This window comes from Perca flavescens, chromosome 3 (assembly GCF_004354835.1).
Source record: "Perca flavescens isolate YP-PL-M2 chromosome 3, PFLA_1.0, whole genome shotgun sequence".
In the NCBI taxonomy this organism is placed as follows: Eukaryota; Metazoa; Chordata; class Actinopteri; order Perciformes; family Percidae; genus Perca; species Perca flavescens.
The window spans coordinates 35,308,528-35,334,598 of NC_041333.1; the positions used below are offsets into that span (position 1 = coordinate 35,308,528).

The 26,071-nt window shown below is 40.8% G+C and overlaps 1 protein-coding gene across 1 annotated transcript in view; it reads right to left on the minus strand.

The window, feature by feature from the left end:
• The window catches only part of capn5a (calpain 5a), a 58,690-nt gene that overhangs the window by 20,808 nt on the left and 11,811 nt on the right, over positions 1-26,071 (minus strand). The window contains exon 3 of the mRNA XM_028573232.1: positions 16,303-16,434. Within this exon, the coding sequence (XP_028429033.1) occupies positions 16,303-16,434 (132 nt within the window). The remainder of the gene's footprint in view (positions 1-16,302; positions 16,435-26,071) is intronic.

Here is a 26,071-nt window from a genome sequence, read left to right on the forward strand (position 1 = left end):
TTGAAAATAAGAGTTTACTTGCGCTAAATAATTGATTTTCTGGATTACTCTGTTTTTGTTATCATTGGGAGCAGAAATCATAATCACGATTACATTTCAATTAATTACACAGCCCTAAAGCAAACATCTCCTCACTATCTGCTAGCTGCCTGTCCCCTGAACACACTGTAAATAACCATCACCATGACTTTTTGGCAAATTTCCATGACTATGTGTTCTTGTCAACATTATATAATAAGAATAAAAATCTGTGTTAAGGTTTACCCTCAGAGGTTTAACTATAAAATGAATGACAATGTATGTGGTTCATAGTGGGATTCATAATATCGCTCCCCCAATAGAACGTTGAGGTTAAGACGACGTGAAAATAAATGTATTAATCACATATTATTATGCTGTGTTAAAAAAAATGCTATGACTTTTCTAAAACTTTCTGGGTCTTTTTATGTTTCCAAAACCTTTCCAGGCCTGGAATTTGCATTTTTCAAATTCCATAACTTTTCCAGTTTTTTTCAAAACGTATGAACCCTGTCTGTAGACAGCCCAGGCTCCACAAACGGCAACAACAACAAACTGCGCCAACCTGCACCACCAAACATAACAAACAGGGTTCCAGCCAATAACCGACAAGAAGGAGTTGGCTGAGCCATCACCGCAGCAGCGTTAGCACGTAGGCTACTTCCACAATGCGCGTTCGTGACGGTTTCAGGAAGCACGGAAGGGAGGAGGAGGGGACGGGATGGGATGAGAAGGAGGGAGGGGCGAGCTAGCCTCCGTTTTGTTTGACAATACTTCGAATGTCAACAAGATGTGACGTCACCAAAACATCGCTTAGAGCACCTTTAAGATTGTAGATCCACCTTCTTTGCCCACATGACACATTTAAATTTTCCACATTTCATTCAAACATTTCAGCACAACTTTTTACAATCACCTCAACAGCCAAGTCAACATTTTATAAGCACTTAACATGCTGTAAAGAAAGTATTTTTCACAAAACAAAGCACACAAAAAACAACACCTAGTACGAGATAGAACAAGTATGAAAGCACTTTGTTTAAACTAAACTAAAAAGATCAATGTATCATCAACATAAATCATCAATTTCGATTCGCACAGAAACGCGAGCATTCACAACAACAAAAAAAGATTCTTTTGACAACGTTATCTCATGTTAAAGCTTCATAATCGTTTATGGAAATGTTAGAATTCAGAAATGTTGAATACAAAACTTCTGAGGACACAAACTAAACTCCCTCTTGTAAATAAAAACAGGCCTTTTTCGGATCAGCTTCATATATCGTGATAAAGTGTGTTTGAGTTATTTCTGTCTTTTGCTGTTGTTGTATTTTGTTCCTGAAGTCTTTCGTCACTCACAGGAGAGGCAAAAACAAGCAGCACTGAATGCAATATTGAATATTCACATCACATGACTGTCGGCCTACAAACAGAGATCAATGGAGTGAAATCTATTAAAAAATCAACTGAAAGCTGTCTACTGTATGTGTTCTCATTGGTGCAGATTATTACTGGTGTTACTGGACAGAAGAGGGAGGGAAGGAGGGAACAAGAGGCTCCTTTTCTCTTGTCCTTGAGAATAGGAAGGGATGAAAAAAGTATAGACTATAGTAAGGAAAGAAACAAGAGAAGAATGAATTAAGACGAGGAGATGAAAAAGGATTAAAAAAGAGGAAAGGAGACAAGGAAAGGAGGGGAAACAAAAAGAAGAGAAGAGGAGACTAAAAAAGGATGAAATAAGGAGTGGAGATGGAGGAAAAAAAGAGGAGACTAGAAAAGACAGAGACAAGAGGAGAGGAGGAAAGAAAGAAAGAAACAAGAAGAGAGGAGGAAGGAAGAAAACAAAATGAGGAGACTAGAAAAGGATAAAAAAAGGGGAAAGGAGACTAGAAAAGGAGTGAAACAAAAAGAAGAGGAGAATAAGAAAGGATGAAACAAGGAGGAGTGGAGACTAGGAACGGAAGGAAACAAGAGAATACTAGGAGATACGGAAACAGAAGGAGAGGAAGGAAAGAGAGGAAACAAGAGGAGATGAAGGAAAGAGGAAACAAGAGGAGAAGAAAGAGAGGAAACAGGAGGAGAGGAAGGAAAGAGAGGAAACAAGAGGAGATGAAGGAAAGAGGAAACAAGAGGATAAGAAAGAGAGGAAACAGGAGGAGAGGAAGGAAAGAGAGGAAACAGGAGGAAAGAGAGGAAACAGGAGGAAAGAGAGGAAACAGGAGGAGAGGAAGGAAAGAAACAAGGGGAGAGGAGACGAAGAAAGGATGAAACAAGAGTCAGGTTCATAAAATAAAGCCCAAAATCACGAGTTTATCTCAAAGGGCTCAAATGTTAGCCTGACGTGGTCCTACTCAGACTCTAGTCAGAATGTGAGTCTGAAACCGATCCATTGGGCTGTGATTATGGGGCGTGTTCCAACAGAACCAGGAAAAGAAATGCCTCTGCATTCATTGGATAGACCTCCAACCAATCAGAGCAACGGAACTCAACACTGTGTATCGTCTCCATAGCAACCACTCTTTGCACAATGCATTCGTTCTAACTTCCGACTTAGACTTTTTTGAAGCTGGATATATCATTTGTTACGTGTAAATATAAATGTGGGTAACGTTAGTGATAGTGACATGCTGGCTACAGTCGCATTTCTAGAGATGAATCAGCGAAAACACGTTTTATATCTCTGATTCACGCTTTGTTCTAGCGCCGGCGCTCCCTCTCTTCAGTCTCTCTCTATGTCTCTCCACCATATAACGCTCTCTCTCTCTTCAGTCTCTCTCTATGTCTCTCCACCATATAACGCTCTCTCTCTTCAGTCTCTCTCTATGTCTCTCCACCATATAACGCTCTCTCTTCAGTCTCTCTCTATGTCTCTCCACCATATAACTCTCTCTTCAGTCTCTCTCTATGTCTCTCCACCATATAACTCTCTCTCTTCAGTCTCTCTCTATCTCTCTCCACCATATAACTCTCTCTCTTCAGTCTCTCTCTATGTCTCTCCACCATATAACTCTCTCTCTCTTCAGTCTCTCTCTATCTCTCTCCACCATATAACGCTCTCTCTCTTCAGTCTCTCTCTATGTCTCTCCACCATATAACGTTCTCTCTCTTCAGTCTCTCTCTATGTCTCTCCACCATATAACGCTCTCTCTCTTCAATCTCTCTATCTCTCTCCACCATATAACTCTCTCTCTCTTCAGTCTCTCTCTATGTCTCTCCACCATATAACTCTCTCTCTTCAGTCTCTCTCTATGTCTCTCCACCATATAACACTCTCTCTCTCCAGTCTCTCTCTATGTCTCTCCACCATATAACGCTCTCTCTCTTCAGTCTCTCTCTATGTCTCTCCACCATATAACGCTCTCTCTCTTCAGTCTCTCTCTATGTCTCTCCACCATATAACGCTCTCTCTCTTCAGTCTCTCTCTATCTCTCTCCACCATATAACGCTCTCTCTCTTCAGTCTCTCTCTATGTCTCTCACCATATAACACTCTCTCTCTTCAGTCTCTCTCTATGTCTCTCCACCTTATAACGCTACTGTTCTTTCGGGCAGTTGTTGAGGCTCCTCCGCTGAGGATTTTAAAATGAATGCGCTGTCGATATCATCTGTAACAGACGCGATGGTGGAATCTACACATCTTAACAAATTCAACCCAAGCGTTCTTTGGTGACGTGATTGATTCTGTTACTGTTGATCATCTGTCGGACAATCTGATTGGCCCGAACAGATCCTGTTCGGGCAATAATTGCTTCTCAACGGAGCGACTCCGGACCAAACTTCCCGACTTCAAATTTTGCGGGCGGGGCTGTTTGGCTGGCATCCAGGCTACTCAAAGGTAGGCCTGCACGATAAATCGTTATAAAATCGCAATCTTGATTCACCACTGTTCGCGATTTAATTTTTAAATGACTTTGATTTTTTTTCTTTTTTCCTTCAATTAATTAATTTAATTATGTAAAGACATGTTCAATGAGTCCAGATAGAGCCTGTATCAGGGCCATATTTAGTTCAGATAGAGCCTGTATATGGGCCATATTTAGTTCAGATAGAGCCTGTATCAGGGCCATATTTAGTTCAGATAGAGTCTGTATCAGGGCCATATTTAGTTCAGATAGAGTCTGTATCAGGGCCATATTTAGTTCAGATAGAGTCTGTATCAGGGCCATATTTAGTTCAGATAGAGCCTGTATCAGGGACATATTTAGTTCAGATAGAGCCTGTATCAGGGCCATATTTAGTTCAGATAGAGCCTGTATCAGGGACATATTTAGTTCAGATAGAGCCTGTATCAGGGCCATATTTAGTTCAGATAGAGCCTGTATCAGGGCCATATTTAGTTCCGATACAGCCTGTATCAGGGCCATATTTAGTTCCGATACAGCCTGTATATGGGCCATATTTAGTTCAGATAGAGTCTGTATCAGGGCCATATTTAGTTCAGATAGAGTCTGTATCAGGGCCATATTTAGTTCAGATAGAGTCTGTATCAGGGCCATATTTAGTTCAGATAGAGTCTGTATCAGGGCCATATTTAGTTCAGATAGAGCCTGTATATGGGCCATATTTAGTTCAGATAGAGCCTGTATCAGGGCCATATTTAGTTCAGATAGAGCCTGTATCAGGGCCATATTTAGTTCCGATACAGCCTGTATATGGGCCATATTTAGTTCAGATAGAGCCTGTATCAGGGACATATTTAGTTCAGATAGAGCCTGTATCAGGGACATATTTAGTTCAGATAGAGCCTGTATCAGGGACATATTTAGTTCAGATAGAGCCTGTATCAGGGACATATTTAGTTCAGATAGAGTCTGTATCAGGGACATATTTAGTTCAGATAGAGCCTGTATCAGGGACATATTTAGTTCAGATAGAGCCTGTATCAGGGACATATTTAGTTCAGATAGAGTCTGTATCAGGGACATATTTAGTTCAGATAGAGCCTGTATCAGGGACATATTTAGTTCAGATACAGCCTGTATCAGGGCCATATTTAGTTCAGATAGAGCCTGTATCAGGGACATATTTAGTTCAGATAGAGCCTGTATCAGGGACATATTTAGTTCAGATAGAGCCTGTATCAGGGACATAATTAGTTCAGATAGAGCCTGTATCAGGGACATATTTAGTTCAGATACAGCCTGTATCAGATACATATTTAGTTCAGATAGAGCCTGTATCAGGGACATATTTAGTTCAGATACAGCCTGTATCAGATACATATTTAGTTCAGATAGAGCCTGTATCAGGGACATATTTAGTTCAGATAGAGTCTGTATCAGGGACATATTTAGTTCAGATAGAGCCTGTATCAGGGACATATTTAGTTCAGATAGAGTCTGTATCAGGGACATATTTAGTTCAGATAGAGCCTGTATCAGGGACATATTTAGTTCAGATAGAGCCTGTATCAGGGACATATTTAGTTCAGATAGAGTCTGTATCAGGGACATATTTAGTTCAGATAGAGCCTGTATCAGGGACATATTTAGTTCAGATACAGCCTGTATCAGGGCCATATTTAGTTCAGATAGAGCCTGTATCAGGGACATATTTAGTTCAGATAGAGCCTGTATCAGGGACATATTTAGTTCAGATAGAGCCTGTATCAGGGACATAATTAGTTCAGATAGAGCCTGTATCAGGGACATATTTAGTTCAGATACAGCCTGTATCAGATACATATTTAGTTCAGATAGAGCCTGTATCAGGGACATATTTAGTTCAGATAGAGTCTGTATCAGGGCCATATTTAGTTTAGTTAAAGCCTGTATTAGGGCCATATTTAGTTCAGATACAACCTGTATCAGGGACATATTTAGTTCAGATAGAGCCTGTATCAGATACATATTTAGTTCAGATAGAGCCTGTATCAGGGCCATATTTAGTTCAGATAGAGCCTGTATCAGGGACATATTTAGTTCAGATAGAGCCTGTATCAGGGACATATTTAGTTCAGATAGAGCCTGTATCAGGGACATAATTAGTTCAGATAGAGCCTGTATCAGGGACATATTTAGTTCAGATACAGCCTGTATCAGATACATATTTAGTTCAGATAGAGCCTGTATCAGGGACATATTTAGTTCAGATAGAGTCTGTATCAGGGCCATATTTAGTTTAGTTAAAGCCTGTATTAGGGCCATATTTAGTTCAGATACAACCTGTATCAGGGACATATTTAGTTCAGATAGAGCCTGTATCAGATACATATTTAGTTCAGATAGAGCCTGTATCAGGGCCATATTTAGTTCAGATAGAGCCTGTATCAGGGCCATGTTTAGTTCAGATACAGCCTGTATCAGGGACATGTTTAGTTCAGATACAGCCTGTATCAGGGACATATTTAGTTCAGATAGAGCCTGTATCAGATACATATTTAGTTCAGATAGAGCCTGTATCAGGGCCATATTTAGTTCAGATACAACCTGTATCAGGGACATATTTAGTTCAGATAGAGCCTGTATCAGGGCCATATTTAGTTCAGATAGAGCCTGTATCAGGGCCATATTTAGTTCAGATAGAGCCTGTATCAGGGACATATTTAGTTCAGATAGAGTCTGTATCAGGGACATATTTAGTTCAGATAGAGCCTGTATCAGGGACATATTTAGTTCAGATAGAGTCTGTATCAGGGACATATTTAGTTCAGATAGAGCCTGTATCAGGGACATATTTAGTTCAGATAGAGCCTGTATCAGGGACATATTTAGTTCAGATAGAGTCTGTATCAGGGACATATTTAGTTCAGATAGAGCCTGTATCAGGGACATATTTAGTTCAGATACAGCCTGTATCAGGGCCATATTTAGTTCAGATAGAGCCTGTATCAGGGACATATTTAGTTCAGATAGAGCCTGTATCAGGGACATATTTAGTTCAGATAGAGCCTGTATCAGGGACATAATTAGTTCAGATAGAGCCTGTATCAGGGACATATTTAGTTCAGATACAGCCTGTATCAGATACATATTTAGTTCAGATAGAGCCTGTATCAGGGACATATTTAGTTCAGATAGAGTCTGTATCAGGGCCATATTTAGTTTAGTTAAAGCCTGTATTAGGGCCATATTTAGTTCAGATACAACCTGTATCAGGGACATATTTAGTTCAGATAGAGCCTGTATCAGATACATATTTAGTTCAGATAGAGCCTGTATCAGGGCCATATTTAGTTCAGATAGAGCCTGTATCAGGGCCATGTTTAGTTCAGATACAGCCTGTATCAGGGACATATTTAGTTCAGATACAGCCTGTATCAGGGACATGTTTAGTTCAGATACAGCCTGTATCAGGGACATATTTAGTTCAGATAGAGCCTGTATCAGATACATATTTAGTTCAGATAGAGCCTGTATCAGGGCCATATTTAGTTCAGATACAACCTGTATCAGGGACATATTTAGTTCAGATAGAGCCTGTATCAGGGCCATATTTAGTTCAGATAGAGCCTGTATCAGGGCCATATTTAGTTCAGATAGAGCCTGTATCAGGGACATATTTAGTTCAGATAGAGTCTGTATCAGGGACATATTTAGTTCAGATAGAGCCTGTATCAGGGACATATTTAGTTCAGATAGAGTCTGTGTCAGGGACATATTTAGTTCAGATAGAGCCTGTATCAGGGACATATTTAGTTCAGATAGAGCCTGTATCAGGGACATATTTAGTTCAGATAGAGTCTGTATCAGGGACATATTTAGTTCAGATAGAGCCTGTATCAGGGACATATTTAGTTCAGATACAGCCTGTATCAGGGCCATATTTAGTTCAGATAGAGCCTGTATCAGGGACATATTTAGTTCAGATAGAGCCTGTATCAGGGACATATTTAGTTCAGATAGAGCCTGTATCAGGGACATAATTAGTTCAGATAGAGCCTGTATCAGGGACATATTTAGTTCAGATACAGCCTGTATCAGGGACATATTTAGTTCAGATAGAGCCTGTATCAGGGACATGTTTAGTTCAGATAGAGTCTGTATCAGGGACATATTTAGTTCAGATAGAGCCTGTATCAGGGACATATTTAGTTCAGATAGAGCCTGTATCAGGGACATATTTAGTTCAGATACAGCCTGTATCAGATACATATTTAGTTCAGATAGAGCCTGTATCAGGGACATATTTAGTTCAGATAGAGTCTGTATCAGGGACATATTTAGTTCAGATAGAGCCTGTATCAGGGACATATTTAGTTCAGATAGAGTCTGTATCAGGGACATATTTAGTTCAGATAGAGCCTGTATCAGGGACATATTTAGTTCAGATAGAGCCTGTATCAGGGACATATTTAGTTCAGATAGAGTCTGTATCAGGGACATATTTAGTTCAGATAGAGCCTGTATCAGGGACATATTTAGTTCAGATACAGCCTGTATCAGGGCCATATTTAGTTCAGATAGAGCCTGTATCAGGGACATATTTAGTTCAGATAGAGCCTGTATCAGGGACATATTTAGTTCAGATAGAGCCTGTATCAGGGACATAATTAGTTCAGATAGAGCCTGTATCAGGGACATATTTAGTTCAGATACAGCCTGTATCAGATACATATTTAGTTCAGATAGAGCCTGTATCAGGGACATATTTAGTTCAGATAGAGTCTGTATCAGGGCCATATTTAGTTTAGTTAAAGCCTGTATTAGGGCCATATTTAGTTCAGATACAACCTGTATCAGGGACATATTTAGTTCAGATAGAGCCTGTATCAGATACATATTTAGTTCAGATAGAGCCTGTATCAGGGCCATATTTAGTTCAGATAGAGCCTGTATCAGGGCCATGTTTAGTTCAGATACAGCCTGTATCAGGGACATGTTTAGTTCAGATACAGCCTGTATCAGGGACATATTTAGTTCAGATAGAGCCTGTATCAGATACATATTTAGTTCAGATAGAGCCTGTATCAGGGCCATATTTAGTTCAGATACAACCTGTATCAGGGACATATTTAGTTCAGATAGAGCCTGTATCAGGGCCATATTTAGTTCAGATAGAGCCTGTATCAGGGCCATATTTAGTTCAGATAGAGCCTGTATCAGGGACATATTTAGTTCAGATAGAGTCTGTATCAGGGACATATTTAGTTCAGATAGAGCCTGTATCAGGGACATATTTAGTTCAGATAGAGTCTGTATCAGGGACATATTTAGTTCAGATAGAGCCTGTATCAGGGACATATTTAGTTCAGATAGAGCCTGTATCAGGGACATATTTAGTTCAGATAGAGCCTGTATCAGGGACATATTTAGTTCAGATAGAGCCTGTATCAGGGACATATTTAGTTCAGATACAGCCTGTATCAGGGCCATATTTAGTTCAGATAGAGCCTGTATCAGGGACATATTTAGTTCAGATAGAGCCTGTATCAGGGACATATTTAGTTCAGATAGAGCCTGTATCAGGGACATAATTAGTTCAGATAGAGCCTGTATCAGGGACATATTTAGTTCAGATACAGCCTGTATCAGATACATATTTAGTTCAGATAGAGCCTGTATCAGGGACATATTTAGTTCAGATAGAGTCTGTATCAGGGCCATATTTAGTTTAGTTAAAGCCTGTATTAGGGCCATATTTAGTTCAGATACAACCTGTATCAGGGACATATTTAGTTCAGATAGAGCCTGTATCAGATACATATTTAGTTCAGATAGAGCCTGTATCAGGGCCATATTTAGTTCAGATAGAGCCTGTATCAGGGACATAATTAGTTCAGATAGAGCCTGTATCAGGGACATATTTAGTTCAGATACAGCCTGTATCAGGGACATATTTAGTTCAGATACAGCCTGTATCAGGGCCATGTTTAGTTCAGATACAGCCTGTATCAGGGACATATTTAGTTCAGATACAGCCTGTATCAGGGACATGTTTAGTTCAGATACAGCCTGTATCAGGGACATATTTAGTTCAGATAGAGCCTGTATCAGATACATATTTAGTTCAGATAGAGCCTGTATCAGGGCCATATTTAGTTCAGATACAACCTGTATCAGGGACATATTTAGTTCAGATACAGCCTGTATCAGATACATATTTAGTTCAGATAGAGCCTGTATCAGGGACATATTTAGTTCAGATACAGCCTGTATCAGATACATATTTAGTTCAGATAGAGCCTGTATCAGGGACATATTTAGTTCAGATAGAGTCTGTATCAGGGCCATATTTAGTTTAGTTAAAGCCTGTATTAGGGCCATATTTAGTTCAGATACAACCTGTATCAGGGACATATTTAGTTCAGATAGAGCCTGTATCAGATACATATTTAGTTCAGATAGAGCCTGTATCAGGGCCATATTTAGTTCAGATAGAGCCTGTATCAGGGACATATTTAGTTCAGATAGAGCCTGTATCAGGGACATATTTAGTTCAGATACAGCCTGTATCAGGGACATATTTAGTTCAGATAGAGCCTGTATCAGGGCCATGTTTAGTTCAGATACAGCCTGTATCAGGGACATATTTAGTTCAGATACAGCCTGTATCAGGGACATGTTTAGTTCAGATACAGCCTGTATCAGGGACATATTTAGTTCAGATAGAGCCTGTATCAGATACATATTTAGTTCAGATAGAGCCTGTATCAGGGCCATATTTAGTTCAGATACAACCTGTATCAGGGACATATTTAGTTCAGATAGAGCCTGTATCAGGGCCATATTTAGTTCAGATAGAGCCTGTATCAGGGCCATATTTAGTTCAGATAGAGCCTGTATCAGGGCCATATTTAGTTCAGATAGAGTCTGTATCAGGGACATATTTAGTTCAGATAGAGCCTGTATCAGGGACATATTTAGTTCAGATAGAGTCTGTATCAGGGACATATTTAGTTCAGATAGAGTCTGTATCAGGGACATATTTAGTTCAGATAGAGCCTGTATCAGGGACATATTTAGTTCAGATACAGCCTGTATCAGGGCCATATTTAGTTCAGATAGAGCCTGTATCAGGGACATATTTAGTTCAGATAGAGCCTGTATCAGGGACATATTTAGTTCAGATAGAGCCTGTATCAGGGACATAATTAGTTCAGATAGAGCCTGTATCAGGGACATATTTAGTTCAGATAGAGCCTGTATCAGGGACATATTTAGTTCAGATACAGCCTGTATCAGATACATATTTAGTTCAGATAGAGCCTGTATCAGGGACATATTTAGTTCAGATAGAGTCTGTATCAGGGCCATATTTAGTTTAGTTAAAGCCTGTATTAGGGCCATATTTAGTTCAGATACAACCTGTATCAGGGACATATTTAGTTCAGATAGAGCCTGTATCAGATACATATTTAGTTCAGATAGAGCCTGTATCAGGGCCATATTTAGTTCAGATAGAGCCTGTATCAGGGCCATGTTTAGTTCAGATACAGCCTGTATCAGGGACATGTTTAGTTCAGATACAGCCTGTATCAGGGACATATTTAGTTCAGATAGAGCCTGTATCAGATACATATTTAGTTCAGATAGAGCCTGTATCAGGGCCATATTTAGTTCAGATACAACCTGTATCAGGGACATATTTAGTTCAGATAGAGCCTGTATCAGGGCCATATTTAGTTCAGATAGAGCCTGTATCAGGGCCATATTTAGTTCAGATAGAGCCTGTATCAGGGACATATTTAGTTCAGATAGAGCCTGTATCAGGGCCATATTTAGTTCAGATAGAGCCTGTATCAGGGCCATATTTAGTTCAGATAGAGTCTGTATCAGGGACATATTTAGTTCAGATAGAGCCTGTATCAGGGACATATTTAGTTCAGATAGAGCCTGTATCAGGGACATATTTAGTTCAGATAGAGCCTGTATCAGGGCCATATTTAGTTCAGATAGAGACTGTATCAGGGCCATATTTAGTTCAGATAGAGCCTGTATCAGGGCCATATTTAGTTCAGATACAGCCTGTATCAGGGACATATTTAGTTCAGATAGAGCCTGTATCAGGGCCATATTTAGTTAAATGTGTTATATGTCACTATTTTTGGTAGCCTACTAAATGGCCAGTATGTACTTTATTTTCTTTATTCATTCATTCCTCTGTGTTTGCAGGCTTGTTGTGATGCCCAATGGTCTACAGGTGCCCAAAAAAAATCTGTTTGGTACTGCCAATTAGTTTTGTTGTGTCATGGTTCATGTGCAATAAACATTACACTTCATGAGAATAAAATCGTGAGAGAATCGTGATATCAATTCTAAGCTAAAAAATTGATTAATATTTTTCCCTGAATCGTGCAGGCCCACACAAAGGGAAAGGGAAAGCGAGTATATATTTACTTCTTTGGTAAACACAGTTGCCCTGACAGTTATCGCAGGCACGAGAAGATAAAAAAGGCTGAATATGCAGATACATAAATGCATCTGCATGTTATCCCTATTACTAAATATCTGACAAAATAAATATTTCTTATTAATGTAAGCAGTAAATTTCATTTTATAACTTGACCTCTTCAAAAGTTTTAACTAATTTTGTTGTGTAGGATGGAGACTACCGGGTCTCTTCGCCTCGGAATAACAAAAATGTTGTAATCGTTGTCGTCATACTTCCTGTGTAGTTTGCTCTGATCACACCAGAGGCTTAATAAGGGTTTGTTTTTGGACCACTGATGGGTGTCAAGACAACTGGCTGCTCCGCTGAGGCAGCGACGCCTAAAACAGGCTTTAGTTTCCCTTCAGCTGATGGAAAACAGAGAGAGCTGCAGAGGACCTCCGAGAGCAGACGGGAGGAGTGAGGTGGACAGTGGAAAAAAACCACAGAGGAAACACACACACACACACACACACACACACACACAACCATTACTCCGCGTTCATGTTTATATAACATACACATCCGACTGGATGTGTTTTGAGTAGAGCTGCAAAGATGAATGGATTAGTTGTCACCTATTAAACTACTTTGTTAATTAATTATTATAATACTCATTCCAGCTTGTTAAATGTGAATATTGTTCTAGTGTCTTCGCTCCTCTGTGACAGTAAACCGAATATCTTTGAGTTGTGGACAAATACAAGTTTGAGGATGTCGTCTTGGGCTTTTGGGGAAACACTTGATCATGTTCTGATATTTTATAGGCGCCTGTATGCCCCGTCCACAGCAGTACATTGCTTAGCTTCCGTTTCCAGGGTTGAAAATTTCCTTTTTTTTTTAAGATCATTTTTTTGGGGCATTTTCGGCCTTTATTTTTGACAGGACAGATTAAGATTACATTACATTACATGTCATTTAGCTGACGCTTTTAACCAAAGCGACTTAAAATTGCTATATATGTCAGAGGTCAAACATCGCTGGAGCAACTAGGGGTTAAGTGTCTCGCTCAGGGACACATTGGTTGATGTATCGCAGTGGGAATCGAACCCAGGTCTCCCACACCAAAGGCATGGGTTTTATCCACTAAAGCCATTACCACCCAAGACATGCAAGAGGAGAGAGAGAGGGGGAATGACATGCAGCAAAAGGCTGCAGGTCGGAGTCAAACCCAGGCCTCGAGAGGTGTCGAGAAGTAAACCTCTATATTTCAGCGCCCCCTCTACTAACTGATCTGGGCAAATCTACCAGCCTTATTTATTATATTTTTTCCAGGATTTGGCTAGATTTGGCTAGATTTTTCGTGTCTGTACTCCTGTCTGCTTCTCCAAACTTGGGGGTGTACCGACCTCCATCTACTGACGCTAACACATTGACCTTAATTACCTCTTACAACCCCCCTTAACACAATCACAACTATCCCTTTAAGGAATGAATGTCCGTTATTTACTTCTGCTAAACAGCTTCACACAACTTCTTAAAACCCATCTCTATCAACTTTTTTTTTTCTGTATCTGCATCCTGTGAGAGCTTTGAAATATAGGTTTAAAAAATGTGCTAAATTAATACAATCTTACAGTTTTTTCCAATTGCTAACACACTAAAATGAAATGCATAACGCAATTATTTGAACTGTGACACAGAAAGCAAAACCTCTTCTCAAATCTCCAAAAGTCTAAACACATTTTCTGCTTTACACACATTTTGCAATTCAAATTGCCACTTTTTAAATGCACTGAACACGGTTCTCTGCATAAGACACAACAATCTGACATAAAGTCACATGTTGGCCATTTCAAAACACACTAATTGGCCAGTATACAGTATGTGCCACCTGGCCAAACACCTCAATGGTTAATTGTTACCACTTTAATCAGGAAGTAAGCACTATGAAAAGATCACAGGTGAGCATCTCATTTTTTATATATAAATTTATTTGTTTATATTATATATCATATTATTTTTTCTACAATTTTATTTTTCAGTTTACTGTTTTTTTGTGAGCATATTTTAGTTCAGTCCAATGTAAATATATCTGCTGTGCATATGTTGCACTGACTTGTTTGGTGAAAAAATAAAATAAAACGTTTCAACAGCATTTGTATCTGAAAATATGTGAACAATCTGAAGAATTTTCTACAATTTGAACTATTTTAGTATTATGGCAAAGCACACTACAGATGAGAGTGCTTTTCATTATGCCCAACAGTGTGTAATTAGTTAGACAACAATCTGGTAATATGAATGAAGTTTGGGTGTGTGGTTTTGTGAATTGTGTTAAGTAGTTTGATAAAACCAGCCTAGTTTGCAAAATTGTGTTTTAGCAATTGAAAAAAAAAAAAAAATTACATAAGTCTGAATAAGTGGGTTGTTACTGGAGGTATCTGGTGCCACCTTATGGATGAAAGATGGTATTTCCTGGTTGAGGCAGCACCAGTTCAGGTCCTTTATCAGCTGTGCAAAGTCCTTTAGTTTTATTGATCTATAATTTAAAGTCTCTTTGTTAAGCAGCTGTGAAATAAGTACAATAGTTTCATTCACTGTCTCAATCTGTCAAGTTGTGATAAAAACCATTTCACACTGAATCATCCTAATGATTTATCAGCTCTGACACGCATCGTTATTAAGAATTTAAATTATAGATTTTATTGGAGAGGACTATGCTGAAATCATGTTAAAAGGTTTCGCCACTTCGGGATAAAGTCCACATGTAGTACCTTATTGTTATTGTGGTTATGATACTGTATGGAGGATGAGGATTTAGGTTTGTGTCGTTTTCCAGTTTTTTCCTAATATTTTCTTTTGTCTGTTAATGATGTATTTTTATATGACAATGGTGTTTTGCAGAGGGCTTGAACCCAAGTGTGTGTGTGTGTGTGTGTGTGTGTGTGTGTGTGTGTGTGTGTGTGTGTGTGTGTGTGTGTGTGTGGGCAATAATCTAAAGTCACCTGGATTACAAAAAGTACACACAAATAAATACACACCCAGTTAAACAAATCTGACACCCATATACTTGCATGACCGCGCGTGCACACACACACACACACACACACACACACACACACACACACACACACACGCCTTCTGCTCCACCGGCTGTGGCGGAGCCCTTTTATCACACCCAATCACAATGTTTGTTTAGAATAACTTCCGGGTAGAAAGCTCCTGCGTCCCCTACGTACAATTTAACAGCGCTGAGCAAACAGGGACAAAGGAACAACTGGATGTACTCTCATCTCCTTCATCTAAAATGCATGTTCAATGCCTTCATATGTCAACACTTTGACTAACATTGGGGTTGGAGAGCTCATTTACCTGTTGGGCCACAGACTAAAGGAGAGGAGACCACCCAAACCAGCAGTCAGTCCGACCAGCGGGGACATGTTGCTGTTCCTATCGCTAGATATATATATATATATATATATATATATATATATATATATATATATATATATATATATATATATATATATATATATATATACAAAGACATTCTCTGGTAAGGTCATCCTGGTTAATGTCAAGTTGTCCTTACAAAGACATCCCAAACAAATGTAATGTCAACTTGTCATGACAAAGACAACTTCTGGTAATGTCACTTTGATTTATGTCAAGTTGTCATAATCAAGACAACCCAAAGAATGTCAACTTGTCATGACAAAAAAGGAATGACAGTGTCATGTCACGATTATGTCGATACCTTGAAGTAAAGTGTTACCTATATATCTTTAAACGTTACGGCTGAAAATGACAACAAAAATAAACATGACGTAAAATATTACCTGATGCATTAGAATGCTGTTTTTCTGGAGCTAGTTTTTTCATTGTTATTTTGGTGTACTGTATTGGGTTGTCTGTCTTTGTGCTATATTGTGTGACTTTTGTGTGCGATCTTGTGATGAATTTTTGAATTAATATATTGTGTATTGTGCAAACAATAATACGACATGGATGCTCCTCTGTGTGTGTGTCTCACCTTCTGCCATAGTGTCTCTATGGAGGCCAGGCTGGAGCAGGCGGCGACGAACCAGCAGTTTCCCAGCTGGCCTTGGCACAGGTCGTGGGCACTGATGCCGTCCACAAACAGATGGGGGTTGCTGGCTATCTCCTAGAAGAATAAAGAAAGATTTCAATCCGTTTTCTGCCTTTTCCCCGACTTATCTAATCAACAAAAGGGCGAGACTAGTGACAATAACTTTAAAATGTATCACGAATCGACGTTTCCTTTGAGTAGTTTTGCCGGCGTAGGTTAAAAATAACATTTCTAGGCAACAAAAGAATCAAACAATTTAACAATTCAGCTGCATTTGGAAATATCAGCAAAAACCACACAAACTAAATAACCCCATAAAAGAAATGCGCCGGGCGCCTGGTTCACAAGGGTTGTTCTTAGTGTCTTCATTAATTCATCGGTGTGTTTTGGGTGTAACATGCAATCAACCAATCAGAGATCATCTCCCATTCCCTTTAAAAGCCAGACGCGTTTGGACCTTGGAGCATTGCTGTTATGATGGAGGATTACACCGTAATATTGTTATTAGTAATCTTCTGCATGTGTGTGTGTGCTGCTGTGTGTCCCTGTGTGTGTAACACGCATAGTGTGTGCACTAGGAGCATTGTACTAAAGCTCTGTTAAAATAACAATGAAATGCTGCGTTATTGACTTTAGACCAGGTTTTTGTTGGTCAATGGCACGATCCCTTTCCCCTGCCTCAAGATAGCAATACGCCCAGAATGCACCTGAACACACCTCCATGTAATACCAGCACGCCCCAGAATGCACCTGAACACACCTCCTTGTAAGACCAGCACGCCCAGAATGCACCTGAACACACCTCCATGTAATACCAGCACGCCCCAGAATGCACCTGAACACACCTCCCTGTGAGACCAGCACGCCCAGAATGCACCTGAACACACCTCCCTGTAAGACCAGCACGCCCCAGAATGCACCTGAACACACCTCCTTGTAAGACCAGCACGCCCAGAATGCACCTGAACACACCTCCATGTAATACCAGCACGCCCCAGAATGCACCAGAACACACCTCCCTGTGAGACCAGCACGCCCAGAATGCACCTGAACACACCTCCCTGTAAGACCAGCACGCCCAGAATGCACCTGAACACACCTCCCTGTAAGACCCGCACGCCCAGAATGCACCTGAACACACCTCCCTGTAAGACCAGCACGCCCAGAATGCACCTGAACACACCTCCATGTAATACCAGCACGCCCCAGAATGCACCTGAACACACCTCCCTGTAAGACCAGCACGCCCCAGAATGCACCTGAACACACCTCCCTGTAAGACCAGCACGCCCAGAATGCACCTGAACACACCTCCCTGTAAGACCAGCACGCCCAGAATGCACCTGAACACACCTCCCTGTCAGACCACCACGCCCAGAATGCACCTGAACACACCTCCATGTAAGACCACCACGCCCAGAATGCACCTGAACACACCTCCATGTAATACCAGCACGCCCCAGAATGCACCTGAACACACCTCCTTGTAAGACCAGCACGCCCAGAATGCACCTGAACACACCTCCATGTAATACCAGCACGCCCCAGAATGCACCAGAACACACCTCCCTGTGAGACCAGCACGCCCAGAATGCACCTGAACACACCTCCCTGTAAGACCAGCACGCCCAGAATGCACCTGAACACACCTCCCTGTAAGACCCGCACGCCCAGAATGCACCTGAACACACCTCCCTGTAAGACCAGCACGCCCAGAATGCACCTGAACACACCTCCATGTAATACCAGCACGCCCCAGAATGCACCTGAACACACCTCCCTGTAAGACCAGCACGCCCCAGAATGCACCTGAACACACCTCCCTGTAAGACCAGCACGCCCAGAATGCACCTGAACACACCTCCCTGTAAGACCAGCACGCCCAGAATGCACCTGAACACACCTCCCTGTCAGACCACCACGCCCAGAATGCACCTGAACACACCTCCCTGTAAGACCAGCACGCCCAGAATGCACCTGAACACACCTCCCTGTAAGACCAGCACGCCCAGAATGCACCTGAACACACCTCCCTGTCAGACCACCACGCCCAGAATGCACCTGAACACACCTCCCAGTGAGACCAGCACGCCCAAAATGCACCTGAACACACCTCCATGTAATACCAGCACGCCCCAGAATGCACCTGAACACACCTCCCTGTGAGACCAGCACGCCCCAGAATGCACCTGAACACACCTCCCTGTAAGACCAGCACGCCCAGAATGCACCTGAACACACCTCCCTGTCAGACCACCACGCCCAGAATGCACCTGAACACACCTCCTTGTAAGACCAGCACGCCCAGAATGCACCTGAACACACCTCCATGTAATACCAGCACGCCCCAGAATGCACCTGAACACACCTCCCTGTAAGACCAGCACGCCCCAGAATGCACCTGAACACACCTCCCTGTAATACCAGCACGCCCAGAATGCACCTGAACACACCTCCCTGTGAGACCAGCACGCCCCAGAATGCACCTGAACACACCTCCCTGTAAGACCAGCACGCCCCAGAATGCACCTGAACACACCTCCATGTAATACCAGCACGCCCCAGAATGCACCTGAACACACCTCCCTGTGAGACCAGCACGCCCCAGAATGCACCTGAACACACCTCCCTGTAATACCAGCACGCCCCAGAATGCACCTGAACACACCTCCCTGTAATACCAGCACGCCCCAGAATGCACCTGAACACACCTCCTTGTAAGACCAGCACGCCCATGGGCGCACAGATGGGTGCAGGTGCATTTGCTATTTAAACAAAGTGGGCGCTGGACGAGAAATTGACAACTGCGTCGGTCTTAAACTACCAAAGACATTTGCTATGAGTGTATGAGTATGCTGTGCCGGGTGCAGGATAGGGCCCTAGGTCACTGTGACACAATGACAAAGTTCACTTGATAAGTTGAGTTAAACTAATTTCCCTCTTAGAGGCACAAACAGAGTAGAGAAAGGCTAAAAAGTGGTTCTAGTTACTTCATCAGCCAGTCCACGTTTTTAGTCCTTTACCACTGAAGACTACATTTTAATGGTTGTCTCTGGTCAACCTGCACAGGAGCAAAAAGAAGTAGAAAGATTGTGAGAGAGAGAGGGCGTTAGCCGGAGCTCTCAGTCACCCGTCATCGGGTAAATACAGGGTAAAAAAAAAAAAAACTCTGATTAAGCAGAAGTTGCTTCTGAATGTTCAAAGTAAAACAAACCACAGAGAGTTTGAGAGGCAGACGATCAGGACGGCAGCCAAATGATAGGACCGGGATAAACCAGGGACACACACCCAGCAGGCTAGGTCTATTAATAGTATGGTCTTATCCTAAGTCTTTAACTTGTATGTGTTTAAGTTGACGTATAATTAATCTTTTCTTTTTTACACACAAACACACAAAACACACACACACACACACACACACACACACCTGGGTGGTCCTCCTCTTTCCTTCTTTAAAACATACACAAAGCTTGCAAAATGTGACTTGTCGATCCAGAAAGACTTTATTTTTTTTAAATGCAGCTTCTCATGAACATGCCAAAATGACAACTGCAATGTAAGCATTTAAATAAACAGCAATTTTATTATCGTTATATTATAAAACACACTTTGTTCAAAAGTCGACATAAACAAAGTAAAACTTCCTTATTATTGACATTAACGTAGCCACACAAAACTGTCATTTTGGTTGTCAACTTAACTCTCCAAGCTAACATGACAGCTGGTATGATATTATTACTGTCAAAAATCATCAATCATCAATCTAGAAGCTAGGACAAGGTTGTTGAACCTGAAGCTGAAGTGGAGCAGGTTTGGGCTATCAGCAGCTCAAACAACCTGTAAGTGACACCGACCCACACATGTGTTGACCCAGACGGTTGAATAATAAAGTTTTGAGCTCTTGTAAAAAGATGCTGTTACCCTGGGTAACAAAGTTTAGGGGGAAATTATACAAATGTTTCCTCTCTCTCTCTCTCTCTCTCCACTCCCTGATCGATAATAACATCGATCAACTGGAGTGCTTTAGGTGTCCCGTTTAATTATTTAGCAGCTCAGTTCATCAATGATACAAAACAGTAAAAGCATGTTATATACTGTACATGCAGTATAGGTTTGAGCGAGGGGTTCTTTATACTGCTTAAACTGCAAATATAAACATATTAAAAAATATGGGTTACCATTAGAGATGGCCCGATACCACTTTTTGGATTCCCGATACCGATTCCGATACCTCAACTTGCGTATCGGCCGATACAGAGTACCGATCCGATACCAGAGTGTCATATATGTTTCATTCATTATGTTTTAACAGCTGTATACTACTATCCCTGTATGGATGTGATATGATTTCTATTTTTGTTGTCGGTCTGGTTCAGGTTAAACTCTTTGTTAAACATAAACAAACACAAACAATGAATGCCCCAGAACTTTCTTTTATTCTCCAGTTTGACAGTCAGTTATAACGGAAAAAGAACATAAAAAAACTAATTTAACATAGATTTTCTTCATGGCTTTATTACGTGGTATCGGATCGGTGCATAAACTCCAGTACTTCCCGATACCGATACCAGCGTTTTAGGCGGTATCGGAGCCGATACCGATACTGGTATCGGTATCGGAACATCTCTAGTTACCATACTTATCATGATACAGGGCTTACGAAGGTTGGGAGATTATTTTTTGGGGCATTATATGGCTTTTATTTTTATAGGACAGCTGAAGACATGAAAGGGGAGAGAGCGAGGGGGGAATGACATGCAGCAAAGGGCCACAGGGCGTAGTTGAACCTGCGACTTTTTAAGACCTTTTTAAGACCATTATGAAAGAAATTCAAGACCTATATCATGCCATCAAAAAATAAAAGTTGTACAGAGGAAATGCAGAGTCACAAAATTACTGTACTCGCAAAGTAAATTGTTTTTTCAGATTTAACGTTGTTGCGTACTGATTCACAGATACATTTGATGTCGGTGGTACAATCCGAAAGTGACACACGGCAACACAACACACAAGTTGATTGGCTGCAACCTGTCTGCTACAAACCTTTGCTTGTAAACTATTATTTAAAAATCGATACAGCGTTTTTGAGAATCGATACAGTATCACAAAAGATGATAATAATAATAATAATAATAATCATAATAGATTATACAGTAGTGTAGGGCTGCTCCCTCTTAGTCAATTAGTCGGTGGTTTTGGTCTTAGTCAACTCAGATTTCTTTAGTCCATTAGTCATGATGTTTGATGCTCTTTTTCTTCATGCTGAATGACTTATTTCCATAAACGTACGAGCACATCTCTGGTAAACACAAGAATTAAAGTGGTGCTTTTAGCACGACTCTTTGTGGAGAAACTCAGATTTTCAGATCTGTCGATTAAATCAACTGATCGATTAGTCGATACGATTGAATGAGTGTTAGTCGACTGAGAATTTCGTCAATCGAGCACAGCCCTACAGTGTGTGTGTGTGTGTGTGTGTGTGTGTGTGTGTGTGTGTGTGTGTGTACCCGTTTTACTATATTCGTGGGGTCCAAAAACCGGGGACTACAGTATACTTGTGGGGTCTGCAGAGCCTCGTGGGGACCAAAATGCTGGTCCCCACGAGTTTAAAGGGCTGTTTGAGGGTTAAGACTTGGTTTTAGGTTTAGGGTTAGAATTAGGTTATGGTTAGGGTGAGGGTAAGGGTTACGGTTAGGCATTTAGTTGTGATGGTTAGGGTGAGGGTAAGGGTTAAGGTTAGGCATTTAGTTGTGATGGTTAAGGTTAGGGTAAGGGTTAAGGTTAGGCATTTAGTTGTGATGGTTAAGGTTAGGGTAAGGGTTAAGGTTAGGCATTTAGTTGTTATGGTTAAGGTTAGGGTAAGGGGCTAGGGAATGCATTATGTCAATGACAAGTCCCCACAAAGATAGTAATACAGACATGTGTGTGTGTGTGTGTGTGTGTGTGTGTGTGTGTGTGTGTGTGTGTGTGTGTGTGTGTGTGTGTGTGTGTGTGTGGGACAAAGACAGTATGCAGTACAAACCGTAGCGGATAGAAGCTGGAAAGCCATTAAGCAATAACTCCATTATGAGCATTAGATTTCCTCATCGTCTCAACTTAACCAATAAACCGGCTGCAGTGGTTACTGTTGCACGGCATTAAAACCCTCCTGAAAACAGAACGGCTGAACAAATGGTCCGGTGAACCGCACAGCGAGTGACTCAAAGTGTCTGAGGCAAATCAAGTTTGGCAGTTGCGTCCAACAACTCTGCGATATCACAACGAGCTCAATGTTTATTCTAGACCGAGGACATCTGTAGTCCACCTTAAGAAAACACTGACGTCTACTAAGTAAAAAGTATTCCCGTAGGGTGGGGCGATGTCCAATGAATTGGCACATGACGATGTCAAAGCCTGAGTCGGGCTTAGCTGGACTGCTCCACTGAAACTGGACTTGTGTATATATATATATATAAATATATATATATATTATATATACACACATATATATATACATACACACACACTTGTATGTATATAAAATAGTAATTATATCAGGTCATGCTAATCCCCTTTATTTCTCAGGTGTGTTGTAAATAGGATTGGGCATCGGGAGAACCGATTCCCCCTTGGAATTAGGGCTGGGCAATATATCGATATTATATGGATATCGTGATATGAGACTAGATATCGTCTTAGATTTCATCTTAAATGTTGGATATCGTTATAACGTTATATGGTAAGTCTTTTTCTGGTTTTTAAAGGCCGCATCACAGTAAAGTGATGTAATTTTCCGAACTTAACCAGACTGTTCTAGCTGTTCTGTTATTTGCCTTTACCTCTAACTCAGCCATTATATCCACATTATTGATGATTATTTATCTATACTGTAATTTAAGGGTGCTCCGATCAGGATTTTTGGGGCCGATCACCGATCGCTGGAAGCATTATCGGTCGATACCGATCACCGGGTCTATTTGAAACCTTCTATTTATCATGTCATATATTTATCATATATTCATTTTAATATTCTTAACAACAATGTATTAAGTATTAAAATTAACAGAAGATAATGTATTGTGAACTGTCAACGGTTTGCTTTTATTGACAGGAAACGTTCAACATTCCACTTCCTCTGTTAGAAACACACCTTAAACAGCTCAGAGCTTAACATATAAAGCCTTATTTCGGAATAAATTACAAAAAAAACTGTCAGTGTGTTCTTCAGTGTGTCTTTAGTGTGTTCAGAGGCAGACTCGGGGGAGACTGATCAGTCAAACTGCTTTTTCTGCCACCGGCTGGCTGTCTGGTTGGTGTGTAACTTAGCTGCATGTAGAACATTTTCTCACGAGTAGCGCGTCGTCTGATCGGCCTTTTTGGAGACCACCGATCAAACTATTTAAAGCCTTTATCGGCCGATAACGATCGGTGACCGAGCAATCGGAGCACCCTTACTGTAATTGTGAAATATTTTGTTAAAACACCAACTGTCAACCCTACAATATCGTCACAATATCGACATCGAGGTATTTGGTCAATGATATCGTGATATCGGATTTTCTCCATATCGCCCAGCCCTACCTGGAATCGTTTCAAAGATTTACGTTAACCGGTGGAATCGTTTCTTTATCGGGATCGTTCGGAGGATTTGGTTTCAAATCAGATCATCGCTTCCAAATTTAACATGCGCAAGTTGTGGTTTCCGTAGCGGCCAGGTGCTTGTTGTGTTGCAGCCGTGGAGCTCAGTAAACAAACTAGCGTGGCTTTATTTTACGTTGAAAAAGCTCCGTCAAACTGCAACCCACCTTTTGAATCAAAATAAAACGTTCCTCTTATTTGTGAAATAAGCATGTGACCCGTTTCAACTCCACCACTCAAAGAATCGGAATCGATGAGAACCGGAATCATGAGGAAGAAACGCGAGTGTTAAAATCAAAACGATGCCCGACCTTTGAGTTTGTGTACGAGGAGCGATAACCTTTTGCTGCTGCACGTGTCTCCACATTCCTCCTAGATGACAACTCCACCAGAAACAGGGATGTGATTTTATAAAGTTGTATGTTTAATTCTCCACATTTGTTTGCTTTATTAGCTACAGTATTTATGAGTTTGTTTGTTTTTTTTTTAAACACTTAGCTGGTAGTTTCAACCGAAACTGTAGAGACAACCTCACTGTTTACCCCATTAGACAAACCACACCCCCGCAGAGACCTCACCAGAGATGACGGCCCAGCCATTACTGCACCACAGACTGCTCAGTGAGCTGATTCACAGCGGAGACGGAGAGAGAGAGAGAGAGAGAGAGAGAGAGAGAGAGACAGAGAGAGACAGAGAGAGAGAGAGAGAGAGAGAGAGAGACAGAGACAGAGAGAGAGAGACAGGCAAGAAGCAGAAGGAAGACAGGAGGCAGCGGGCGGCTGACGGTGCGTGAGACAAGTACGACAGAGAGCATGCATATATGGAGAGAAGAGACGTAACGTGAACTCAACAGGGAGAGGAATTTATGGAATTTACCCCTCGGCAATCCCACTCAAACACCCAGGTTGTGTTTGCTCTTTGCACAAATATTTGGACAGCAGAACAACATTGGAAATTGTATTTGTTTCCTACTTCCCTCGTTCTCTCTCTCATGTGTGTGGTTGAATCAAGACTATGAGGTAGAGCTGGGCGATTTGTTTCCCTCGATTTACGATTCGATTAGATTTCCCCCCCCCTCTTCATTTAAAACAAAATAACTGCAAACTGTAAATATATTTTAAAAACTATATTTATTGTATTTAATTAAAGTGCATCAACATAAACAAAATTGCAAAGGCAAACCCTTTCTCTAAGTGAAAAGTCACTGTGCAGTGTGCAACAAAGATTGTTAAACATCCAAATTATTTATACTGTATTTGGATTTAAAAAAAATCTAAAAAAGATTTTTTAGATAAAAAAATAAAAAAAAATGATTAAAAAAAAAAATCTAAAAAAAATCTATTTTTTGAAAATATGAATCGATTTGACCTACCAACTCGATTTTTAAATCAAATCGATTTTTTTCCCAGCCCTACTATGAGGATATAATATGAAATATGTATCAGATCCAAAGATCTTGAGCTACAACAAGCTTTAAAAAGGGAGTGAATACCCGAAAAACGCACCTTGTTACAACATGTTTTAATTCAAATGTTGCTAATAGTTTTATATGACAATAGATTGGTATTATGGGACTAACTGCTGGTACACAAGAAATCTACTGGAGTTATTTTATTACCAGGACCAGAAGTAATTGGACCAACGACAAAAAAAGAGACCAAAAAGAAAAGTCCTGTACTCCTGTAAAGCAGAAAATGTGAAGAATTAAAATATTTATCTTACACTCGTTTGGAGGGGGAACGTGGAAGTCTTGCTTAATATTTAATAAACCATGGCGCAGGTGTGTTTAGGGCCTGTCCAAATCCACTTTTGCTAGTCTGGTGACGGAAATAAGGCTCCATGTGTGCCGGGTGCCTGGTCCTAAAGTGTTGTACTTAGTGTCTTCATTAATCAGAGGTGTGTTTTGGGGGTAACATGCAATCAACCAATCAGAGATCATCTCCCATTCCCTTTGAAAGCCCGGCGCGTTAGTACCTTGGAGCATTGCTGTTATGATGGAGGATTACACCGTAATATTTGTATTTGTAATCTTTGTTTTGTGTGCTGCTGCCCTGTGTGTGTAACAAGCATAGTGTGCACAAGCCCAGGCACATTT